Source organism: Montipora capricornis, chromosome 14 (genome assembly GCF_036669925.1).
Source record: "Montipora capricornis isolate CH-2021 chromosome 14, ASM3666992v2, whole genome shotgun sequence".
Taxonomy (NCBI): Eukaryota; Metazoa; Cnidaria; class Anthozoa; order Scleractinia; family Acroporidae; genus Montipora; species Montipora capricornis.
Genome location: NC_090896.1, coordinates 4,951,532 through 4,975,852, shown reverse-complemented (window position 1 = coordinate 4,975,852; position 24,321 = coordinate 4,951,532). Strand labels below are relative to the sequence as shown.

General features: G+C 44.1%; 2 protein-coding genes across 4 annotated transcripts in view; both read right to left on the bottom strand.

The window, feature by feature from the left end:
- Positions 1 to 2,093, bottom strand: part of LOC138033452 (uncharacterized) — a 12,700-nt gene extending 10,607 nt beyond the window's left edge. The window contains exon 1 of the mRNA XM_068881194.1: positions 1,877 to 2,093. Coding sequence (XP_068737295.1) covers positions 1,877 to 2,093 — 217 coding nt within the window. The remainder of the gene's footprint in view (positions 1 to 1,876) is intronic.
- The window catches only part of LOC138033034 (golgin subfamily A member 6-like protein 25), a 30,779-nt gene that overhangs the window by 5,428 nt on the left and 1,030 nt on the right, over positions 1 to 24,321 (bottom strand). For 2 of the 3 annotated variants that reach the window (XM_068880769.1, XM_068880767.1), the window contains exons 2-8: positions 16,243 to 16,374; positions 13,029 to 13,214; positions 10,205 to 10,390; positions 7,646 to 7,831; positions 6,064 to 6,248; positions 3,501 to 3,685; positions 1,919 to 2,104 (exon numbers count right to left, since the gene is read on the bottom strand). In XM_068880769.1, coding sequence (XP_068736870.1) covers positions 3,680 to 3,685; positions 6,064 to 6,248; positions 7,646 to 7,831; positions 10,205 to 10,390; positions 13,029 to 13,214; positions 16,243 to 16,374 — 881 coding nt within the window. In that variant the 3' untranslated portion in view covers positions 1,919 to 2,104; positions 3,501 to 3,679. Of the gene's footprint in view, positions 1 to 1,876; positions 2,105 to 3,500; positions 3,686 to 6,063; positions 6,249 to 7,645; positions 7,832 to 10,204; positions 10,391 to 13,028; positions 13,215 to 16,242; positions 16,375 to 24,321 lie in introns of all 3 variants that reach the window. The other variant, XM_068880768.1, reaches the window with a different exon arrangement.

The window sequence follows — 24,321 nt, the reverse complement described above, 5'->3', positions numbered from 1 at the left end:
CTAGTTCTTCTCTTTGCTCCGAAAGGGATTTATGACGTAAATGTATATATATTTGAAGTTCGGGTAATAGACACGCTTCAAATATGCACATAACTCTTATATGTTTCAGGACTTACATTCCGTACAATCACAAAGTCTCACGTCGGTTTACAATTCTTTAATCATCGAATTCTTTCACAGGAACACATGTGCACAATAAAATGATCTCCTCCCATCTGAGTGGCTTCATAGCTACAATCCTGGCCAAAAGACTTTGGGACACTTGTCAAATTTGGCCGAAAAGTAGAGAAGTTACTGTACATCGGCCCGTCATTATATGAGCAACGCGTGCTCTTCTTTCGCTGTCTTTTTCGCGCTCCCCCCACCCCCTTTTCCCAAGACAATGTTGAAACATTCGTGCGATCGATGAACTACTCTTGACTTCGGACATCTTTAAAAAAGCAACATTGTAATGGGGGGAGGGGGAAAGCCAAAATTGTCCCAACAGTTTTGACCAGGATTTTCTAAGAAACGATTTTCTTAATAATTGGTCTCAAGGCCACCTAGGTTTATTGAATCTCATTAGAGAAGTGTCTCAGATAGTAAAACAATATACTACACTGGTGTAGAGGTGGTGTAAGGAAGAGATTGTGAAAATGGTGGGTTGCGTTACAGTGATCAGTCAACGTATCTCAACAATTCTCCGCCACAGTTCTCCACTATAGGCCTTTTCACGGTTTCTGACGCCATCTTCGTTGGGGGACAAACACGCGTTAAATTACAGCTAATGTCTGGAATCTTGGCCGAATTCAGACGTCTATAACTCCCTGCGAAAGGCAGATTTCAAAAGTTAAAATTTTTAGTCGTTTTATTAACATCATTCACTCAACAGAAAATTAGATCATTGCACAAGGTACAACGTCTGAAAATTGGATATTAGGAACCTACTCATGTCGCTTCAAATTTCGCGGGAATTTGCGTAATTTTGTTTACAAGGGTTTCTATAAAGTATTACGGTCGTTATAGCTTAATTCTGATCATCATCGTTCACTAAAATAATCTCAATAGAAGTGCTTTTTGAGAGGTATTCTCGCTATCCACAATCGTCAGACCTTAAAGAATTTATAATACATACATTCACTGTAATTTAAGCCTGGTTTCCCTCCCAACCAATATGGCGTCAAAAACCATGGAAAGGAATACTTAAAGGAACTACACGTTCTTCTGGCCCGGGAATGGAGCAGATGAGCTACAACACGGCGTGGGCTTTGCAGTGAAGAACTCCCTGCAGTCCACCATCGAACCTTCGGCAGGGAGGCCTGAGAGACTCTTAACCCTGAGCATGACAACGAGAACGGGCAAAGTCAACTTTGTGTGAGCGTACTCCTCACGCTTGGTCCCACCACGGACACGAAGCACCGATTCTGCGATGCCCTTGACTCGACAGTCCGAAGCGTCCCCAACAAGGAAGCATCATGGGAGACTTCAACACAAGGGTGAGCGCCGACACGGACCACATCCTAACAAATGTGCCTCACAAACGAAACGGGCACAGTAGTACTTTAGACTACGCGACATTTACCCTCGAAACAATTCATGACTGAGCGAAAGAAGCCTTACGGTGTGCCGGCCGGGATCTATGCAAAACACCGGGTTCCGAAGTCTTTGGAAAACACGAGGTGAAGGCGGCAGGTACAAAACACAACCCTAAACATTTATTACAGCTAACCTTATGCCTAAAAGCTCTTGTTTAGGTCTGATTAGGCCTAAGGTTAGCTTTAATGAATGTTAAGGGTTGTGTTTTGTACCTGCCGCCGTCACCCCGTGTTTTCCATAAACCCCGGGACACCGTGTTTTCCAGACCCCGGTACCCCGTGCCCCGTCTTTTCCACCAAACCTGTATTAATGGTTTCCAATGCTTGCTGTAGGGCCTCTTTACCTTGTGCATAAATTATTTCTTCTACCAGCATTTCTTGGCGGTTTCCTAGTATCACAAGCTCCCACAAGTTCTTCCTGAGTTTTTCTTGCACATCGTTTAATTCTTTTCTCGTTATGAGAAATACTTCTCTCTGCCAGGCTCCAGGTTTCATGGCACCTTCAAGCTCTGTCCTCATCTCTTCTAGTTCTTTACAAAAAAAAGATATTGAACGTTACACATACTGGATTTTATGATATGGTGATTTGTTAACAGGCAAAGTAACGTTTTCATTGTGGTTGACAACTGACTAAGGTGCAAAAATTATGCGCTCCGTTCGCATTCGCGAATTTTGCAACGTCATTCAAATCGCACTGAGCCCATTCCCCTTTTTTGTTCGTATTTTGCACTGAATTTCACATTATGCTTAATTTAGGACACTGAAAGGTTGATAATGAGTCGCATTATTGTAAGAGACAACCAAAATGTCTGGACACAGGTAAACAAACAGGCCTTGCAAACAGTAACCAACAATTTTAAACAACAACTACATCTGAAATTACATGCATAGTAATCTTTTTCACAACATCATCCGTTTGACTAATAATCTTTACACCCTTGCGTTCATAACTGCCACTTGATTTCATATCCGCAGTTCAATATGTGCTTCATTTCATGTATCATTTTAGTATATACTAAAACAGTGGATATTGTTGAACGAGCGCGCTGATTGGCTACTCGAACTCTGGATATCCTTTGCAATTCACCTCCGAGCCATTCGCGCGCAATTTGCCCCCGAAAATGTTGTAATCCACCACTAGCCACCTCCACTTTGGTGAATAGTTGCTAATTATCGTAGATATGAAAATAAAAAGGACCTTGTAAAGTAGACTAATAGACCCTTTGCATAAATGGCAATGTACATCCTAAGCCTCACATTCATGTGAAAAATCCTTTGTCTAGCAACATAAGTACGAGGCTAAGGATGTAAGAAGTATTGTTATTCAAATTTTGGCGCCATTTATGCAAAGGGTCTATGTAGCTAAGTAATAGATGCTTGTAAATCATTTTGTTGCAAAAAATCAATGAAACAAGGCCATGCTTGTGATAGAGAAAAACAAAGGGGAATGTTTGCAACATTCTCTGTGCCAAAGAACGTTACAGCTTCTGGCGATCCCGTTTTAGGGAATTATGTGCCAAACAAACGAAACGGGGCACAGTAGTACTTTAGACTACGCGACATTTACCCTCGAAACAATTCATGACTGAGCGAAAGAAGCCTTACGGTGTGCCGGCCGGGATCTATGAAAAACACCGGGTTCCGGGGTCTGTGGAAAACACGGGGTGACGGCGGCAGGTACAAAACACAACCCTTAACATTCATTAAAGCTAACCGTAGGCCTAAAAACTCTTTTTTAGGTCTAACTAGGCCTAAGGTTAGCTTTAATGAATGTTTGGCGTTGTATTTTATACCTGCTGCCGTCACTCCGTGTTTTCCAAAAACCGCAGGATCACGTGTTTTCTGCAGACCCTGGCACCCCGCGCCCCGTCTTTTCCACCAAACCTGTATTAATGGTTTCCAATGCTTGCTGTAAGGCCTCTTTACCTGGTGCATAATTTATTTCTTCTATCAGCTTTTTTGGCGGCTTCCCAGTTCCTCAAGCTCCCACAAGTTCTTCCTGAGTCTTTGTTGCACATCGTCCAATTCTTTTCTCGTTATGACAAATTCTTCTTTCTCCCAGGCTTTAGGTTTCCTGGCACCTTTAAGCTCTGTCCTCATCTGTTCTATTTCTTTAGAAAAAAAAGATATTGAACGTTACACATACTGGATTTTATGATATGGTGATTTGTTAACAGGTAAAGTAACGTTTCCATTGTGGTTGACAACTGACTAAGGTGCAAAAAGTATGCGCTCGGTTCGCATTCGCGAATTTTGCAACGTCATTCAAATCGCACTGAGCCCATTCGCCTTTTTACATCGTATTTTGCACTGAATTTTACATTATGCTTAATTTAGGACACTGAAAGGTTGATAATGAGTCGCATTATTGTAAAGAGGCAACAAAAATGTCTGGACACAGCTGCATTCGAAACTCGGGGATCGTTCGTAGACTCAGTTCCACTCAGCTCCACTTCTCACACAAGACCACCGCACCCATAGCTACCACAGAGGAATACCTAATGCCTTGTTAAGTAACCTCGTTATAAATGTGTATAATCACTCGCTAAGAAACAATGTAAAACACTGCCATATCTCCAAGCCAAGTATGAAGAGAAGATACGAAACATGAAGGCGCCTAAATAATCTGTCTTCTACAGTCTTTCAGTCTATTGGCATCACGGCACCATCGTCCCAGAGTTCTTTTTCTTGCAGCTTTTAGTTTATAAAACGTTTTCCCTTTTTATGACTGGGAGGAGGTTAAGCGCAGAGGTGAGGCGAACTTCCCCTCGTTATACTGGAAAGCGTCCAAAGCCTGGCTGACGGCCCATGTGGGTTACTATTGCTAGTTCTTCTCTTTGCTCCGAAAGGGATTTATGACGTAAATGTATATATATTTGAAGTGCGGGTAATAGACACGCTTCAAATATGCACATAAATTTTATATGTTTCAGGACTTACATTCCGTACAATCACAAAGTCTCACGTCGGTTTACAATTCTTTAATCATCGAGTTCATTCACAGGAACACATGAGCACAATAAAATGATCTCCTCCCATCTGAGTGGCTTTATAGCTACAATCCGATTTTCTGAGAAACGATTTTCTTAATAATTGGTCTCAAGGCCACCTAGGTTTATTGAATCTCATTAGAGAAGTGTCTCAGATAGTAAAACAATATACTACACTGGTGTAGAGGTGGTGTAAGGAAGAGATTGTGAAAACGGTGGGTTGCGTTTCAGTGATCAGTCAACATATCTCAACAATTCTCCACTATAGGTCTTTTCACGGTTTCTGACGCCATCTTGGTTGGGGGACAAACGCGCATTAAATTACAGTTAATGTCTGGGATCTTGGCCGAATTCAGACGTCTATAACTCCCTGCGAAACGCAGATTTCAAAAGTTAAAGTTTTTAGTCGTTAAATATTAATACCATTCACTCAACGGAAAATTAGATCATTGCACAAGGCACAACGTCTGAAAATTGGATATTAGGAACCTACTCATTTCCCTTCAAATTTCGCGGGAATTTGCGTAATTTTCTTTACAAGGGTTTATATGAAGTATTACGGTCGTTATAGCTTGATTCTGATCATCATCCTTCACTAAAATAATCTCAATAGAAGTGCTTTTTGAGAGGTATTCTCGCTATCCACAATCGTCAGACCTTAAAGAATTTATAATACATACATTCACTGTAATTTAAGCCTGGTTTCCCTCCCAACCAATATGGCGTCAGAAACCGTGACAAGGTATACTTAAAGGAACTACACGTTCTTCTGGCTGGGGAATGGAGCAGAGGAATGGAGCAGATGAGCTACAACACGGCGTGGGCTTTGCAGTGAAGAACTCCCTGCAGTCCACCATCGAACCTTCGGCAGGGAGGCCTGAGAGACTCTTAACCCTGAGCATGACAACGAGAACGGGCAAAGTCAACTTTGTGTGAGCGTACTCCTCACGCTTGGTCCCACCACGGACACGAAGCACCGATTCTGCGATGCCCTTGACTCGACAGTCCGAAGCGTCCCCAACAAGGAAGCATCATGGGAGACTTCAACACAAGGGTGAGCGCCGACACGGACCACATCCTAACAAATGTGCCTCACAAACGAAACGGGCACAGTAGTACTTTAGACTACGCGACATTTACCCTCGAAACAATTCATGACTAAGCGAAAGAAGCCTTACGGTGTGCCGGCCGGGATCTATGCAAAACACCGGGTGCCGGGGTCTGTGGAAAACACGGGTTGAGGGCGGAAGGTACACAACACAAGCCTAAACATTCATTAAAGGTAACCTTAGCCCTAAAAACCCTTGTTTAGGTCTAATTAGGCCTAAGGTTAGCTTTAATGAATGTTAAGGGTTGTGTTTTGTACCTGCCGCCGTCACCCCGTGTTTTCCACAGACCCCGGGATCCCGTGTTTTCCACAGACCCCTGCACCTTGTGCCCCGTCTTTTCCACCAAACCTGTATTAATGGTTTCCAATGCTTGCTGTAAGGCCTCTTTACCTTGTGCATAATTAATTTTTTTATTAGCAATTGTTTGTGGCTTCCCAGTTCCTCAAGCTCCCTCCAGTTCTTCCTGAGTCTTTGTTGTTTGTTGTGCAATTTTCCTCTCGTTATGAGAAATTCTTCTCTCTGCCAGGCTCCAGGTTTCATGGCACCTTTAAGCTCTGTCCTTATCTGTTCTAGTTCTTTAGAAAAAAAAAGATATTGAACGTTACACATACTGGATTTTATGATATGGTGATTCGTTAACAGGCAAAGTAACGTTTTCATTGTGGTTGACAACTGACTAAGATGCAAAAATTATGCGCTCCGTTCGCATTCGCGAATTTTGCAACGTCATTCAAATCGCACTGAGCCCATTAGCCTTTTTTGTTCGTATTTTTCACTGATTTTTACATTATGCTTAATTTAGGACACTGAAAGGTTGATAATGAGTCGCATTATTGTAAGAGACAACCAAAATGTCTGGACACAGGTAAACAAACAGGCCTTGCAAACAGTAACCAACAATTTTAAACAACAACTACATCTGAAATTACATGCATAGTAATCTTTTTCACAACATCATCCGTTTGACTAATAATCTTTACACCCTTGCGTTCATAACTGCCACTTGATTTCATATCCGCAGTTCAATATGTGCTTCATTTCATGTATCATTTTAGTATATACTAAAACAGTGGATATTGTTGAACGAGCGCGCTGATTGGCTACTCGAACTCTGGATATGCTTTGCAATTCACCTCCGAGCCATTCGCGCGCAATTTGCCCCCGAAAATGTTGTAATCCACCACTAGCCACCTCCACTTTGGTGAATAGTTGCTAATTATCGTAGATATGAAAATAAAAAGGACCTTGTAAAGTAGACTAATAGACCCTTTGCATAAATGGCAATGTACATCCTAAGCCTCACATTCATGTGAAAAATCCTTTGTCTAGTAGCATAAGTACGAGGCTAAGGATGTAAGAAGTATTGTTATTCAAATTTTGGCGCCATTTATGCAAAGGGTCTATGTAGCTAAGTAATAGATGCTTGTAAATCATTTTGTTGCAAAAAATCAATGAAACAAGGCCATGCTTGTGATAGAGAAAAACAAAGGGGAATGTTTGCAACATTCTCTGTGCCAAAGAACGTTACAGCTTCTGGCGATCCCGTTTTAGGGAATTATGTGCCAAACAAACGAAACGGGGCACAGTAGTACTTTAGACTACGCGACATTTACCCTCGAAACAATTCATGACTGAGCGAAAGAAGGCTTACGGTGTGCCGGCCGGGATCTATGAAAAACACCGGGTTCCAGGGTCTGTGGAAAACACGGGGTGAAGGCGGCAGGTACAAAACACAACCCTAAACATTCATTGAAGCTAACCCTAGGCCTAAAAACTCTTTTTTAGGTCTAACTAGGCCTAAGGTTAGCTTTAATGAATGTTTGGCGTTGTATTTTATACCTGCTGCCGTCACTCCGTGTTTTCCAAAAACCCCGGGATCACGTGTTTTCTGCAGACCCTGGCACCCCGCGCCCCGTCTTTTCCACCAAACCTGTATTAATGGTTTCCAATGCTTGCTGTAAGGCCTCTTTACCTTGTTCATAATTTATTTCTTTTACCAGCTCTTCTTGGAGGCTTTCCAGTTCCTCAAGCTCCCTCAAGTTCTTCCTGAGTCTTTGTTGCTTGTCGTCCAATTCTTTTCTCGTTATGAGAAATTCTTCTCTCTGCCAGACTCCAGGTTTCCTGGCACCTTTAAGCTCTGTCCAAATCTCTTCTATTTCTTTAGAAAAAAAAAGAAATTGAACGTTACACATACTGGATTTTATGATATGGTGATTTGTTAACAGGTAAAGTAACGTTTCCATTGTGGTTGACAACTGACTAAGGTGCAAAAATTATGCGCTCGGTTCGCATTCGCGAATTTTGCAACGTCATTCAAATCGCACTGAGCCCATTCGCCTTTTTTGTTCGTACTTTGCACTGAATTTTACATTGTGCTTAATTTAGGACACTGAAAAGTTGATAATGAGTCGCATTATTCTAAAGAGACAACCAAAATGTCTGGACACAGGATTCCAAATTCGGGGATCGTTCGTAGACTCAGTTCCACTCAGCTCCACTTCTAATACAAGACCACCACAGTGATAGCTACCACAGAGCAATACCTAATGCCTTGTTTCGTAACCTCGTTATAAACGTATATAATCACTCGCTAAGAAACAATGTAAAACACTGCCATATCTCCAAGGCAAGTATAAAGAGAAGACACGAAACATGAAGGCGCCTAAATAATCTGTCTTCTACAGTCTTTCAGTCTATTGGCATCACGGCACCATCGTCCCAGATTTCTTTTTCTTGCAGCTTTTAGTTTATAAAACGTTTTCCCTTTTTATGACTGGGAGGAGGTTAAGCGTAGAGGTGAGGCGAACTTCCCCTCGTTATACTGGAAAGCGTCCAAAGCCTGGCTGACGGCCCATGTGGGTTACTCTTGGTAGTTCTTCTCTTTGCTCCGAAAGGGATTTATGACGTAAATGTATATATATTTGAAGTTCGGGTAATAGACACGCTTCAAATATGCACATAAATTTTATATGTTTCAGGACTTACATTCCGTACAATCACAAAGTCTCACGTCGGTTTACAATTCTTTAATCATCGAGTTCATTCACAGGAACACATGAGCACAATAAAATGATCTCCTCCCATCTGAGTGGCTTCATAGCTACAATCCGATTTTCTGAGAAACGATTTTCTTAATAATTGGTCTCAAGGCCACCTAGGTTTATTGAATCTCATTAGAGAAGTGTCTCAGATAGTAAAACAATATACTACACTGGTGTAGAGGTGGTGTAAGGAAGAGATTGTGAAAACGGTGGGTTGCGTTACAGAGATCAGTCAACATATCTCAACAATTCTCCGCCACAGTTCTCCACTATAGGCCTTCACGGTTTCTGAAGCCATCTTGGTTGGGGGACAAACGCGCATTAGATTACAGTTAATGTCTGGGATCTTGGTCGAATTCAGACGTCTATAACTCCCTGCGAAAGGCAGATTTCAAAAGTTAAAATTTTTAGTCGTTTTATTAACATCATTCACTCAACAGAATATTAGATCATTGCACAAGGCACAACGTCTGAAAATTGGATATTAGAAACCTACTCATGTCCCTTCAAATTTCGCGGGAATTTGCGTAATTTTGTTTACAAGGGTTTATATGAAGTATTACGGTCGTTATAGCTTGATTCTGATCATCATCCTTCACTAAAATAATCTCAATAGAAGTGCTTTTTGAGAGGTATTCTCGCTATCCACAATCGTCAGACCTTAAAGAATTTATAATACATACATTCACTGTAATTTAAGCCTGGTTTGCCTCCCAACCAATATGGCGTCAAAAACCATGGAAAGGAATACTTAAAGGAACTACACGTTCTTCTGGCTGGGGAATGGAGCAGATGAGCTACAACACGGCGTGGGCTTTGCAGTGAAGAACTCCCTGCAGTCCACCATCGAACCTTCGGCAGGGAGGCCTGAGAGACTCTTAACCCTGAGCATGACAACGAGAACGGGCAAAGTCAACTTTGTGTGAGCGTACTCCTCACGCTTGGTCCCACCACGGACGGGAAGCACCGATTCTGCGATGCCCTTGACTCGACAGTCCGAAGCGTCCCCAACAAGGAAGCATCATGGGAGACTTCAACACAAGGGTGAGCGCCGACACGGACCACATCCTAACAAATGTGCCTCACAAACGAAACGTGGCACAGTAGTACTTTAGACTACGCGACATTTACCCTTGAAACAATTTATGACTGAGCAAAAGAAACCTTACGGTGTGCCGGCCGGGATCTATGGAAAACACAGGGTTCCGGGGTCTGTGGAAAACACGGGGTTAAGGCAGCAGGTACAAAACACAACCCTAAACATTCATTGAAGCTAACCCTAGGCCTAAAAACTCTTTTTTAGGTACAATTAGGCCTAAGGTTAGCTTTAATGAATGTTTGGGGTTGTATTTTATACCTGCTGCCGTCATCCCGTGTTTTCCAAAAACCCCGGGATCCCGTGCTTTCTGCAGACCCTGGCACCCCGCGCCCCGTCTTTTCCACCAAACCTGTATTAATGGTTTCCAATGCTTGCTGTAAGGTCTCTTTACCTTGTGCATAATTTATTTCTTCTATCAGCTTTTCTTGGCGGCTTCCCAGTTCCTCAAGCTCCCACAAGTTCTTCCTGAGTCTTTGTTGCACATCGTCCAATTCTTTTCTCGTTATGACAAATTCTTCTTTCTCCCAGGCTTTAGGTTTCCTGGCACCTTCAAGCTCTGTCCTCATCTCTTCTATTTCTTTAGAAAAAAAATATATTGAACGTTACACATACTGGATTTTATGATATGGTGATTTGTTAACAGGTAAAGTAACGTTTCCATTGTGGTTGACAACTGACTAAGGTGCAAAAAGTATGCGCTCGGTTCGCATTCGCGAATTTTGCAACGTCATTCAAATCGCACTGAGCCCATTCGCCTTTTTACTTCGTATTTTGCACTGAATTTTACATTATGCTTAATTTAGGACACTGAAAGGTTGATAATGAGTCGCATTATTGTAAAGAGGCAACAAAAATATCTGGACACAGCTGCATTCGAAACTCGGGGATCGTTCGTAGACTCAGTTCCACTCAGCTCCACTTCTAACACAAGACCACCGCACCGATAGCTACCACAGAGCAATACCTAATGCCTTGTTAAGTAACCTCGTTATAAATGTGTATAATCACTCGCTAAGAAACAATGTAAAACACTGCCATATCTCCAAGCCAAGTATGAAGAGAAGACACGAAACATGAAGGCGCCTACATAATCTGTCTTCTACAGTCTTTCAGTCTATTGGCATGACGGCACCATCGTCCCAGATTTCTCTTTCTTGCAGCTTTTGGTTTATAAAACGTTTTCAATTTTTATGACTGGGAGGAGGTTAAGCGTAGAGGTGAGGCGAACTTCCCCTCGTTATACTGGAAAGCGTCCAAAGCCTGGCTGACGGCCCATGTGGGTTACTATTGCTAGTTCTTCTCTTTGCTCCGAAAGGGATTTATGACGTAAATGTATATATATTTGAAGTTCGGTTAATAGACACGCTTCAAATATGCACATAACTCTTATATGTTTCAGGACTTACATTCCGTACAATCACAAAGTCTCACGTCGGTTTACAATTCTTTAATCATCGAGTTCTTTCACAGGAACACATGACCACAATAAAATGATCTCCTCCCATCTGAGTGGCTTCATAGCTACAATCCTGGCCAAAAGACTTTGGGACACTTGTCAAATTTGGCCGAAAAGTAGAGAATTTACTGTACATGGGCCCGTCGTTATATCAGCAACGTGCACTCTTCTTTCGCTGTCTTTTTCGCGCTCGCGCTCCCCCACCCCCTTTTCCCCAGACAATGTTGAAACATTCGTGCGATCGTGAACTACTCTTGACTTCGGACATCTTGAAAAATCAACATTCTAATGGGGGGACGGGGGAAAGCGAGAATTCCCCCAACGGTTTTGACCAGGATAGTCTGAGAAACGATTTTCTTAATAATTGGTCTCAAGGCCACCTAGGTTTATTGAATGTCATTAGAGAAGTGTCTCAGATAGCAAAACAATATACTACACTGGTGTAGAGGTGGTGTAAGGAAGAGATTGTGAAAATGGTGGGTTGCGTTACAGTGATCAGTCAACATATCTCAACAATTCTCCGCCACAGTTCTCCACTATAGGCCTTTTCACGGTTTCTGACGCCATCTTGGTTGGCGGACAAACGCGCGTTAAATTACAGTTAATGTCTGGGATCTTGGCCGAACTCAGACGTCTATAATTCCCTGCGAAAGGCAGATTTCAAAAGTTAAAATTTTTAGTCGTTTTATTAATATCATTCTTTCAACAGAAAATTAGATCATTGCACAAGGCACAACGTTTGAAAATTGGATATTAGAAATCTTTTCATGTCGCTTCAAATTTCGCGGGAATTTGCGTAATTTTCTTTACAAGGGTTTCTATGAAGCATTACGGTCGTTATAGCTTGATTCTGATCATCATCCTTCACTAAAATAATCTCAATAGAAGTGCTTTTTGAGAGGTATTCTCGCTATCCACAATCGTCAGACCTTAAAGAATTTATAATACATACATTCACTGTAATTTAAGCCTGGTTTGCCTCCCAACCAATATGGCTTCACAAACCGTGAAAAGGTCTACTCAAAGGAACTACACGTTCTTCTGGCTGGGGAATGGAGCAGATGAGCTACACCACGGCGTGGGCTTCGCAGTGAAGAACTCCCTGCAGTCCACCATCGAACCTTCGGCAGGGAGGCCTGAGACACTCTTAACCCTGAGCATGACAACCAGAACGGGCAAAGTCAACTTTGTGTGAGCGTACCCCCCACGCTTGGTCCCACCACGGACGCGAAGAACCGATTCTGCGATGCCCTTGACTCGACAGTCTGAAGCGTCCCCAACAAGGAAGCATCATGGGAGACTTCAACACAAGGGTGAGCGCGAACACGGACCACATCCTAACAAATGTGCCTAACAAAGGAAACGGGGCACAGTAGTACTTTAGACTACGCGACATTTACCCTCGAAACAATTCATGACTGAGGGAAAGAAGCCTTACGGTGTGCCGGCCGGGATCTATGGAAAACACCGGGTCCCGGAGTATGTGGAAAACACAGGGTGAAGGCGGCAGGTACAAAACCCAATCCTAAACATTTATTGAAGCTAACCCTAGGCCTAAAAACTCTTTTTTAGGTCTGATCAGGCCTAAGGTTAGCTTTAATGAATGTTTGGGGTTGTATTTTATACCTGCTGCCGTCATCCCGTGTTTTCCAAAAACCCCGGGATCCCATGTTTTCCGCAGACACTGGCACCCCGCGCCCCGTCTTTTCCACCAAACCTGTATTAATGGTTTCCAATGCTTGCTGTAAGGCCTCTTTACCTTGTGCATAATTTATTTCTTCTATCAGAATTTCTTGGCGGCTTCCTAGTTCCTCACGCTCCCTCAAGTTCTTCCTGAGTCTTTGTTGCACATCGTCCAATTCTTTTCTCGTTATGACAAATTCTTCTTTCTCCCAGGCTTTAGGTTTCCTGGCACCTTTAAGCTCTGTCCTCATCTCTTCTATTTCTTTAGAAAAAAAAGATATTGAACGTTACACATACTGGATTTTATGATATGGTGATTTGTTAACAGGTAAAGTAACGTTTCCATTGTGGTTGACAACTGACTAAGGTGCAAAAATTATGCGCTCGGTTCGCATTTGCGAATTTTGAACCGTCATTCAAATCGCACTGAGCCCATTCGCCTTTTTACATCGTATTTTGCACTGAATTTTACATTATGCTTAATTTAGGACACTGAAAGGTTGATAATGAGTCGCATTATTGTAAAGAGGCAACAAAAATGTCTGGACACAGCTGCATTCGAAACTCGGGGAACGTTCGTAGACTCAGTTCCACTCAGCTCCACTTTTAACACAAGACCACCGCACCGATAGCTACCACAGAGCAATAACTAATGCCTTGTTAAATAACCTCGTTATAAATGTGTATAATCACTCGCTAAGAAACAATGTAAAACACTGCCATATCTCCAAGCCAAGTATGAAGAGATGACACGAAACATGAAGGCGCCTACATAATCTGTCTTCTACAGTCTTTCAGTCTATTGGCATGACGGCACCATCGTCCCAGATTTCTCTTTCTTGCAGCTTTTGGTTTATAAAACCTTTTCCCTTTTTATGACTGGGAGGAGGTTAAGCGTAGAGGTGAGGCGAACTTCCCCCTCGTCATACTGGAAAGCGTCCAAAGCCTGGCTGATGGCCCATGTGGGTTACTCTTGCTAGTTCTTCTCTTTGCTCCGAAAGGGATTTATGGCGTAAATGTAGATATATTTGAAGTTCGGGTAATAGACACGCTTCAAATATGCACATAACTCTTATTTGTTTCAGGACTTACATTCCGTACAATCACAAAGTCTCACGTCGGTTTACAATTCTTTAATCATCGAGTTCTTTCACAGGAACACATGAGCACAATAAAATGATCTCCTCCCATCTGAGTGGCTTCATAGCTACAATCCTGGCCAAAAGACTTTGGGACACTTGTCAAATTTGGCCGAAAAGTAGAGAATTTACTGTACATGGGCCCGTCGTTATATGACCAACGCGTGCTCTTCTTTCGCTGTCTTTTTCGCGCTCCCCCACCCCCTTTTCCCCAGACAATGTTGAAACATTCGTGCGATCGTGAACTACTCTTGACTTCGGACATCTTGAAAAATCAACATTCTAATGGGGGGACGGGGGAAAGGGAGAATTCCCCCAACGGTTTTGACCAGGATAGTCTGAGAAACGATTTTCTTAATAATTGGTCTCAAGGCCACCTAGGTTTATTGAATGTCATTAGAGAAGTGTCTCAGATAGCAAAACAATATACTACACTGGTGTAGAGGTGGTGTAAGGAAGAGATTGTGAAAATGGTGGGTTGCGTTACAGTGATCAGTCAACATATCTCAACAATTCTCCGCCACAGTTCTCCACTATAGGCCTTTTCACGGTTTCTGACGCCATCTTGGTTGGGGGACAAACGCGCGTTAAATTACAGTTAATGTCTGGGATCTTGGCCGAACTCAGACGTCTATAATTCCCTGCGAAAGGCAGATTTCAAAAGTTAAAATTTTTAGTCATTTTATTAATATCATCACTTAACGGAAAATCCGATCGTTGCACATGCCACAACGTCTGAAAATTGGATATTAGAAACCTAGTCATGTCGCTTCAAATTTCGCGGGAATTTGCGTAATTTTGTTTACAAGGGTTTCTATGAAGTATTACGGTCGTTATAGCTTGATTCTGATCATCATCCTTCACTAAAATAATCTCAATAAAAGTGCTTTTGGAGACGTATTCTCGCTATCCACAATCGTCAGACCTTAAAGAATTTATAATACATACATTCACTGTAATTTAAGCCTGGTTTGGCTCCCAACCAATATGGCATCAGAAACCGTGACAAGGTCTACTTAAAGGAACTACACGTTCTTCTGGCTGGGCAATGGAGCAGATGAGCTACAACACGGCGTGGGCTTCGCAGTGAAGAACTCCCTGCAGTCCACCATCGAACCTTCGGCAGGGAGGCCTGAGAGACTCTTAACCCTGAGGATGACAACGAGAACGGGCAAAGTCAACTTTGTGTGAGCGTACCCCCAACGCTTGGTCCCACCCCGGACGCGAAGCAACGATTCTGCGATGCCCTTGACTCGACAGTCCGAAGCATCCCCAACAAGGAAGCATCATGGGAGACTTCAACACAAGGGTGAGCGCGAACACGGACCACATCCTAACAAATGTGCCTCAGAAACGAAACGGGGCACAGTAGTACTTTAGACTACACAACATTTACCCTCGAAACAATTCATGACTGAGCGAAAGAAGCCTTACGGTGTGCCGGCCGGGATCTATGGAAAACACAGGGTTCCGGGGTCTGTGGAAAACACGGGGTGAAGGCAGCAGGTACAAAACACAACCCTAAACATTCATTGAAGCTAACCCTAGGCCTAAAAACTCTTTTTTAGGTCTAATTAGGCCTAAGGTTAGCTTTAATGAATGTTTGGGGTTATATTTTATACCTGCTGCCGTCATCCTGTGTTTTCCAAAAACCCCGGGATCCCGTGTTTTCCGCAGACCCTGGCACCCCGCGCCCCGTCTTTTCCACCAAACCTGTATTAAGGACGGTGCCTACTATTGTTATTACGCATACGTTCTGCGCATCTCGAGATACTCGGATTTCCTATCGGTGATGCTTACTAATACAGGGATACTTTTGCGCAGTTCAAAACTATCCGGAGAAAGTAGATCTTAGTAAGTACTCTTGGTATCCAAAAAGAAAATTAGGGGTAACCAGGCATTTTTGTGAGATAATCAAGCATCAATTTGAGAAAGAACGCCATACATCGCTTTGTATTTTAAAACTTTTACAAATATTATTCATCAATTATCTTTGAAAAATGTGTGGTTACCCCCAATTTTCTTTTTGGATTTCAATGACACTTGTTAACATCTACATTTCCCGCATAATCACACACCGGGGAAAAAACATCTTTAATTAGTAGGCACCGTCCTTAATGGTTTCCAATGCTTGCTGTAGGGCCTCTTCACCTTGTGCATAATGTATTTCTTTTACCAGCTCTACTTGGCGGCTTCCCAGTTCCTCAAGCTCCCTCAAGATCCTCCTGCGTCTTTGTTGCTCTTCCTCGAATTCTTGGAGCTCTGTCCTCATCTCTTCTATTTCTTTAGAAAAAAAAGATATGGAACGTTACACATACTGGATTTTATGATATGGTGATTTGTTAACAGGTAAATTAACGTTTCCATTGTGGTTGACAACTGACTAAGGTGCAAAAAGTACGCGCACGGTTTGCATTTGCGAAATTTGCAACGTCATTCAAATCGCACTGAGCCCATTCGCCTTTTTTGTTCATATATTTTGCACTGAATTTTACATTATGCTTAATTTAGGACACTGAAAGGTTGATAATGAGTCGCATTATTCTAAAGAGACAACCAAAATGTCTGGACACAGCATTCAAAACTCGGGGATCGTTCGTAGACTCCGTACCACTCAGCTCCACTTTTAACACAAGACCACCGCACCGATAGCTACCACAGAGCAATACCTAATGCCTTGTTTCGTAACCTCGCTATAAACGTGTATAATCACTCGCTAAGGAACAATGTAAAACACTGACATATCTCCAAGGCAAGTATGAAGAGAAGACACGAAACATGAAGGCGCCTATATAATCTGCCTTCTACAGTCTTTCAGTCTATTGGCATGACGGCACCATCGTCCCAGATTTCTCTTTCTAGCAGCTTTTGATTTATAAAACGTTTTCCCTTTTTATGACTGGGAGGAGGTTAAGCGTAGAGGTGAGGCGAACTTCCCCTCGTCATACTGGAAAGCGTCCAAAGCCTGGCTGATGGCCCATGTGGGTTACTCTTGGTAGTTCTTCTCTTTGCTCTGAAAGGGATTTATGACGTAAATGTATATATATTTGAAGTGCGGGTAATAGACACGCTTCAAATATGCACATAAATTTTATATGTTTCAGGACTTACATTCCGTACAATCACAAAGTCTCACGTCGGTTTACAATCCTTCCCTCATCGAGTCCTTTCACAGGAACACATGAGCACAACAAAATGATCTCCTCCCATCTGAGTGGCTTCATAGCTACAATCCTGGTCAAAAGACTTTGGGACACTTGTCAAATTTGGCCGAAAAGTAGAGAATTTACTGTACATGGGCCTGTCGTTATATGAGCAACGCGTGCTCTTCTTTTGCTGTCTTTTTCGCGCCCCCCCTTCCCCCCACCCCCTTTTCCCCAGACAATGTTGAAACATTCGTGTGATCGATGAACTACTCTTGACTTCGGACATCTTGAAAAATCAACATTGTAATGGGGGGAGGGGGGAAACCGAGAATTGTCCCAACAGTTTTGACCAGGATTGTCTGACAAACGATTTTCTTAATAATTGGTCTCAAGGCCCGCTAGGTTTATTGAATCTCATTAGAGAAGGGTCTGAGATAGTAAAACAATATACTACACTGGTGTAGAGGTGGTGTAAGGAAGAGATTGTGAAAACAGTGGGTTGCGTTACAGCGATCAGTCAACATATCTGAACAATTCTCCGCCACAGTTCTCCACTATAGGCCTTTTCATGGTTTCTGACGCCATCTTGGTTGGGGGACAAACACGGGTTAAATTACAGTTAATGTCTGGGATCTTCTTGGCCGAATTCAGACGTCTATAACTCACCTGCAAAAGGCAGATTTCAAAAGTTAACATTTTTAGTCGTTTTATCAATATCATTCACTCAAGAGAAAATTAGATCATTGCACAAGGCACAACATCTGAAAATTGGATATTGGAAACCTACTCATGTCGCTTCAAATTTCGCCGGAATTTGAGTAATTTTGTTTACAAGGGTTTATATGAAGTATTACGGTCGTTATAGCTTGATTCTGATCATCATCCTTCACTAAAATAATCTCAATAGAAGTGCTTTTTGAGAGGTATTCTCGCTATCCACAATCGTCAGACCTTAAAGAATTTATAATACATACATTCACTGTAATTTAAGCCTGGTTTGCCTCCCAACCAATATGGCATCAGAAACCGTGACAAGGTCTACTTAAAGGAACTACACGTTCTTCTGGCTGGGGAATGGAGCAGATGAGCTACAACACGGCGTGGGCTTCGCAGTGAAGAACTCCCTGCAGTCCACCATCGAACCTTCGGCAGGGAGGCCTGAGAGACTCTTAACCCTGAGCATGACAACGAGAACGGGCAAAGTCAACTTTGTGTGAGCGTACTCCTCACGCTTGGTCCCACCACGGACGGGAAGCACCGATTCTGCGATGCCGTTGTCTTGACAGTCCGAAGCATCCCCAACAAGGAAGCACCATGGGAGAGTTCAAGACAAGGGTGAGCACGGACCATGAAGCCTGGCCTTCTGTCATCGACCATCACTGAGTTGGAAATATAACCGAGAATGGTTAGACTCTTTTAGCTATGCTCTTTCCACAAGGTGGCAGTGACGAACACCTTCCTCCATCACAAGGATAGGCACAAAGTATCATGGTGTCACCCAATATCTAAGCACTGGCACCAGCTAGACTTCATCCTGACCAAAAAGAGAGACTTTAACAACGTGCAGAACACCAGAAGCATGCACAGTGCCGAGTGTGACACGGACCACATCCTTGTCCGCTCCAGGATCCACCTCGTCCCACGCAAGATGCACTACTCCAAGACCAAGAGTCTCCCGCACATCAACGCCAGCCGAGCGTCGTGCCCGTTCACAGTTCACAGATTCCGCGAGTCCCTCAGGCCGTCACTGGACAAAGGTCGCACAGATGCCACCACTGCAAACGCAAAGTGGGAAGAAGTGCGCACTGCCCTCTTCCAATCGGGGCTGGAGACTTTGGGGAGAAAGGAGCATAGCTACGAGGACTGGTTCGAGGAGAACTGGCTGGAGATGGAACCAGTCATTGAGGCCAAGCGCGCTGCACGCCTAGAGCACGACGAGAACCCGTGCCAAGCCACACAAGATGCACTCAGGGCCGCCCGCAGGAAGTGCCAACAGACAGCCCAACGCTGCGCCAATGACTACTGGCAGAAGCTGAGTCGGAGGACACAGGCCGATGCTGACTTCAGCAACACAGGCGGCATGTACGCGGGCATCAAGCAAGCCACCGGCCCCATTCCCACCAAGAGCAACCCACTGAAGACTAAGACAGGCAAGAACATCACAGACCAGGATAAGCAGATGGAGCGATGGGTGGAGCACTACCTCGAGCTCTACTCCACTCAGAACGTCGTGACGGACGCAGCCCTGGACGCCATCAGCCAGCTTCCCGTTTTGGAAGAACTTGACGAGGAACCAACAGAGGAAGACCTCAGCAAGGCCATCGACTGTCTCTCCGCCGGCAATCCCCCAGGAGAAGACAGAATCCCTCCAGAGATCATCAAGCGAGGGGAAGAAGAGCTAGATCGACGACCTACACGAACTGCTCTGCCTGTGCTGAATGGAGGACGCCGTACCTCATGACATGCGTGGTGCCAGGATGGTGTCTCTATACAACAACAAAGGCGACTGCAGCGAATGCAACAGCTACCGGGGCATCTCCCTGCTGAGCATTGTTGGTAAAGTATTCACCAGAGTCATCCCGAGTCCCATTGCGGGTTCAGAGCTGGCAGATCCACCACCGACATGATCTTTTCCTTGAGACAGCTACAGGAGAAATGCCAAGAGCAAAACCAGCCGCTCTTCCTCGCCTTCATAGATCTGACAAAGGCGTTCGACCTGGTCAGCAGAAGCGGACTCTTCAAGCTGCTGAAGAAGATAGGCTGCCCCGCAAAACTGCACTCCATCATCGAGTCGTTCCACACAGACATAAGCAGCACAGTGAGCTACAACGGGGCCACGTCCGAGCCTTTCCCCATTAGCAGCGGCGTCAAAAAGGGCTGTGTGCTCACCCCGTCCCTCTTTGGCATATTCTTCTCCATGTTCCTGTCGTTCGCCTTCAACGATAACAAGGACGGAGTCTACCTGCACACGCGACACGCTGTTCAACCTGGCAAGACTCCGAGCGAAGACCAAGGTCAGGCACGTGACCATCAGAGAGGCCCTCCTCGCCGACAATGCTGCTCTGGCCACACACACCCAAGAAGCCCTTCAGAGACTGATTGACCACTTTTTACATGCCTGTGACGAGTTCGGCCTCACCATCAGCCTCAAGAAGACTGAGGTGACGGGACAGGGATCTGACTCCCCCATGAGCATCCACATAGGGAGTCACGTACTGAACACAGTCGACCAGTTCCAGTACCTGGGGTCCACCATCAGCTCCAACCTCTCCCTGGAGCCAGAAATCAACTCCAGGATAGCAAAGGTCTCAGCAGTGATGTCCAAGCTCCACAAGAGGGTGTGGTCCAAGATGCAGGTGTACAGAGCCTGGGTCTTGAGCATACGCCTCTACTCCAGCGAAACTTGGACATGATATGCTGCCCAGGAGACTGAACAGTTTCCACCTCCGCTGTCTCAGACGCATACTGGGGATAAGATGGCAGGACAGGATTCCCAACACCGACATGCTCAAGCACGATGGCCTGCCCGCCATCTTCACCCTACTGAGTCAGCGTCGTCTCTGCTGGCTAGGCCACGTCCACCGCATGGATGATGGTCGACCGGTCATCGAAGGACCTCCTTTACGGAGAGGTTGCATCAGGAGCCAGATCCCAGGGCCGCCCCAGACTGCGATACAAAGACACTTGCAAGAGAGACTTGAAGAGTGCTGCAATCGACATCCAGGCGTGGGAAGTCATTAGAGAGGTTAAGCATGACGTTTACGCCAAACGGCAAACGTCGGAGTGAAATTTGGGTTAGAAATTTAAGAACACTGCTTGATATTAGCTCAATTCTGTCCTGTTAGCTCCAGACATAAAGCAACTGTTCAAAGGAACGAGACAAGTTAAAATGAGAGAATTTTCACGCTTTTATGATAAGCAGGAGGCTGTCGTTTCCCGTTTGCCGCTGGCCGTAAACGTCATGCTTAACCTCTGTATTGCAGAGTCTCGGGACTCCTGGTGCGCCGCCGTTCACTGCAGCACAAAGCAAGCCCAGCGAGACCGCATTGACTGCCTAAAGAAGAAGAAGAGAGCCGCCCCCAAGTCCAGCTCCTCATACCAGGCAGCAACAGCCCACACCTGCCGCCTGTGCGGCAGAGGCTGCCACTCCCGCATCGGCCTACACAGCCACACGAGGAGGTGCAGCAACCAGACCTGACCCAGTGCAGCCATCGTCTCCTGAGACGGAAGGAGGCCGACGACGACGAAGTTACTTTTAAGAAAAGACTGTACAGAAATCATAATAAATCTTTCTTTTCTATTCATACAAGTACCTTTCGGTTTCAAAGGATCACCAGGTGTGTATTTTACAACAGTGCTCCCCCTAGAAACAGCAAAAGAGCAAATTAGATGCTAACTTATTATTAAATACTTGTGAAATGTTCGTGGCTAGTTCGACGTGTTTTGTCTCCGCCAAGAGATTCTTCAAAGACCTTTAGAATTCAAAGGCAAACTTGTTGAGCATCGCGCCCAAAGTCCCGTTCGCAAATTCTACATGTTGACAGTCTGGCCCTCTAACGCAGAAGGATTCCCAACCGTGTAATCACGAGATAAATTTATACAAAAGCAAAATTATTGCCAAGTACTTGTTAAATGTTCGTGGCTAGTCTGTCAGACTAGCCACGAACATTTCACAAGTATTTGACAATAGTTTTGCTTTTGTATAACTTATTATTATTCAATACTAGAGCACTGTTGAAAAACGAATTAAGCAGGTCAGAAACAAACGCCAATTAAAGATCAACGAAGGTGTGTATATTAACACAACATGCCATATATTCTGGTAGCTACATCAAAAGCACAAGCAGAAAATGTGTTTTTAGGAGTGAGCACTGTTGCCGTTGTCATCAACAGCTTGGGTCACGCACTGACCATTCTGTTTTGTGTGACTCTGATTATTATCAGCAAGATGACGCGCAGCAAATTTGGCGAAGCAAAATCTACGGAGACATGAATGTGACTCTTTACCTTGTACTATTTTATTGTCTATGCGATTTGCTGTCTTTCAACTTGTGAGGAGTCTCGGCACTGCTTAGCAAGGTCAAAGGTGTTCTGCAGCTCGAAAGGTAAAGTCTCTGCTTAAGAGCCAGAAGGCTCATCAGGCCGGCGCTTATCTCCGGTTTCAGTAGCATGAAGCGACTAGGAGTATTTATACTCCCCCCTGGATGGGATGCTAGTCCATCGCAGGGTTACCCCCGGCATTTCGCTGGTACCCATTTATACACCTGGGTGGAGAGAGGCACCGTTAGAGTAAAGTGTCTTGCCTAAGAACACAACACAATGTCCCCAGCCAGGGCCCGAACCCGGACCACTCGATCCGGAGTCGAGCCACTAACCATGAGGCCACTGCGCCTCCCACTACACACTCTGCAGCTCGAAAAGCGGCCACTAACTCTGCGAAGTCTAGGAACGAGTCTCCTGGCAATATTCTTCGCCGCTTTTAAGCCTCTATAAAACAGACTTTACTACAATAAAACAGTCTTTAATGCAAGGTTACATATTGTTTACTGTTTTGAGGACATATGTTTCGGTTTCCAGTTTTGTTTGCTGAAACTCAGTTTCAGACAATCCAGGTCAAAAGACTTGGGACGCTTGTCAAATTTGGCCGAAAAGTAGAGCTGTACATGGTTCCATCGTTACGTGAGCAACGCATGCTTTTCTTTCGCTACCTTTTTCGCCCCCCCGCTCCCCTCCCCCCAGAAAATGTTGAAACATTCATGCGATCAATGATCTACTCTTGACTTCAAACATCTTGAAAAACCAACATTGTAATGGAAGGAGGGGGAAAGCGAGAATTGTCCCAACAGTTTTGACCAGGGTTGAAGCTCAGTTGGTCGAGCACTGCACCGGCATCAGCATGGTGCAATGTTAAAGGGACTGGGGCACATGCGCAATAGGGACAAGCTGCAATAACTTGCATAGAGCACATCACTTATGTTTTGCTCTTCAGTGGATGTTACTGTCTAGTCATCTCTCACTCTCGCTGCACAAGGACAAGCTTTCACATGCTTGTTCCTTTCCATCCCATGGAAATCGCTGAATATCAACGCCATTCAAGCAACTCTTAGTGAAATAAGCTACTCGATCTCTTCGACAGAATTTGAAATAGTCAGGCAGATGTTTCCAAGAGCTTTTTGACCAACTCGTACACGCGCGTTGGATGACATAGTACCTTCAAATAAAGTTAGCATCGTCATCATTCTATAGGAAATGTGCAAATGAGTCTCTCACTAAACAATGGCTATAAATAGTATTGTGTTCTTCCCTGAAAATAGACTTGCCACAAGTCGACCTCATGACAATCCCAGGAGAAAATGTTTTAGCGAGCGAATCGTGATTTTTCGTACGGGAAGTAAATGAGCGAGCGACGAAGTCGCGAGAGGTCGACTTGTCTCACTTGCAAGGTCCTCATTTGCGTCTCGCGCCAAAAAGGGGATGACGTCATTCGCAAGTCCTGCACTTGATGGCGCAATCCGACGAAAACAGTCGAACATGTTTGTTTCTACGAAATCGAAAGAGGAAATTTGTTGACTTTGTGCTAAAGGTATCAGAAACAAAGATGAAATAAAACGAAAGCTTATTTTCAATCTCGAGTCGCCGCTTGGAAAGGAGATCTCCAGTGGTATTTTTTGGACTAACACTTGTGCCGTGATTTGTGCTGATAGAAACGAAACACTAATTCGAAAGATTAGCAAGTATTAAAGGAAAAGTTTCGAATCGTCAAGAAAGTCAATTGATTTCACTCATGAAAGAACAGGTAGGCTTCAGGTGTAGGAGACGTACTAGACCGGGATAAAAAAGACACATCTTAGTGAAGACCATTTTAATTTTTGTGTCGATAGTCGATTGAGAATCACCTTGGGACTTCCAAACACCAGTTTATACTTAAGATTTTAAATGTGTTGTCTCCTAAATATGACGCTCTAATGCCACGACAATTGCGGCTGGAGACCAAATCTTTCGTGATTGAAATCAGTGGAACAATTACGAATACGACAGCATTGTAATCCTTTCCAAGTAAACGACCAAAAGCGTACGGGACTAG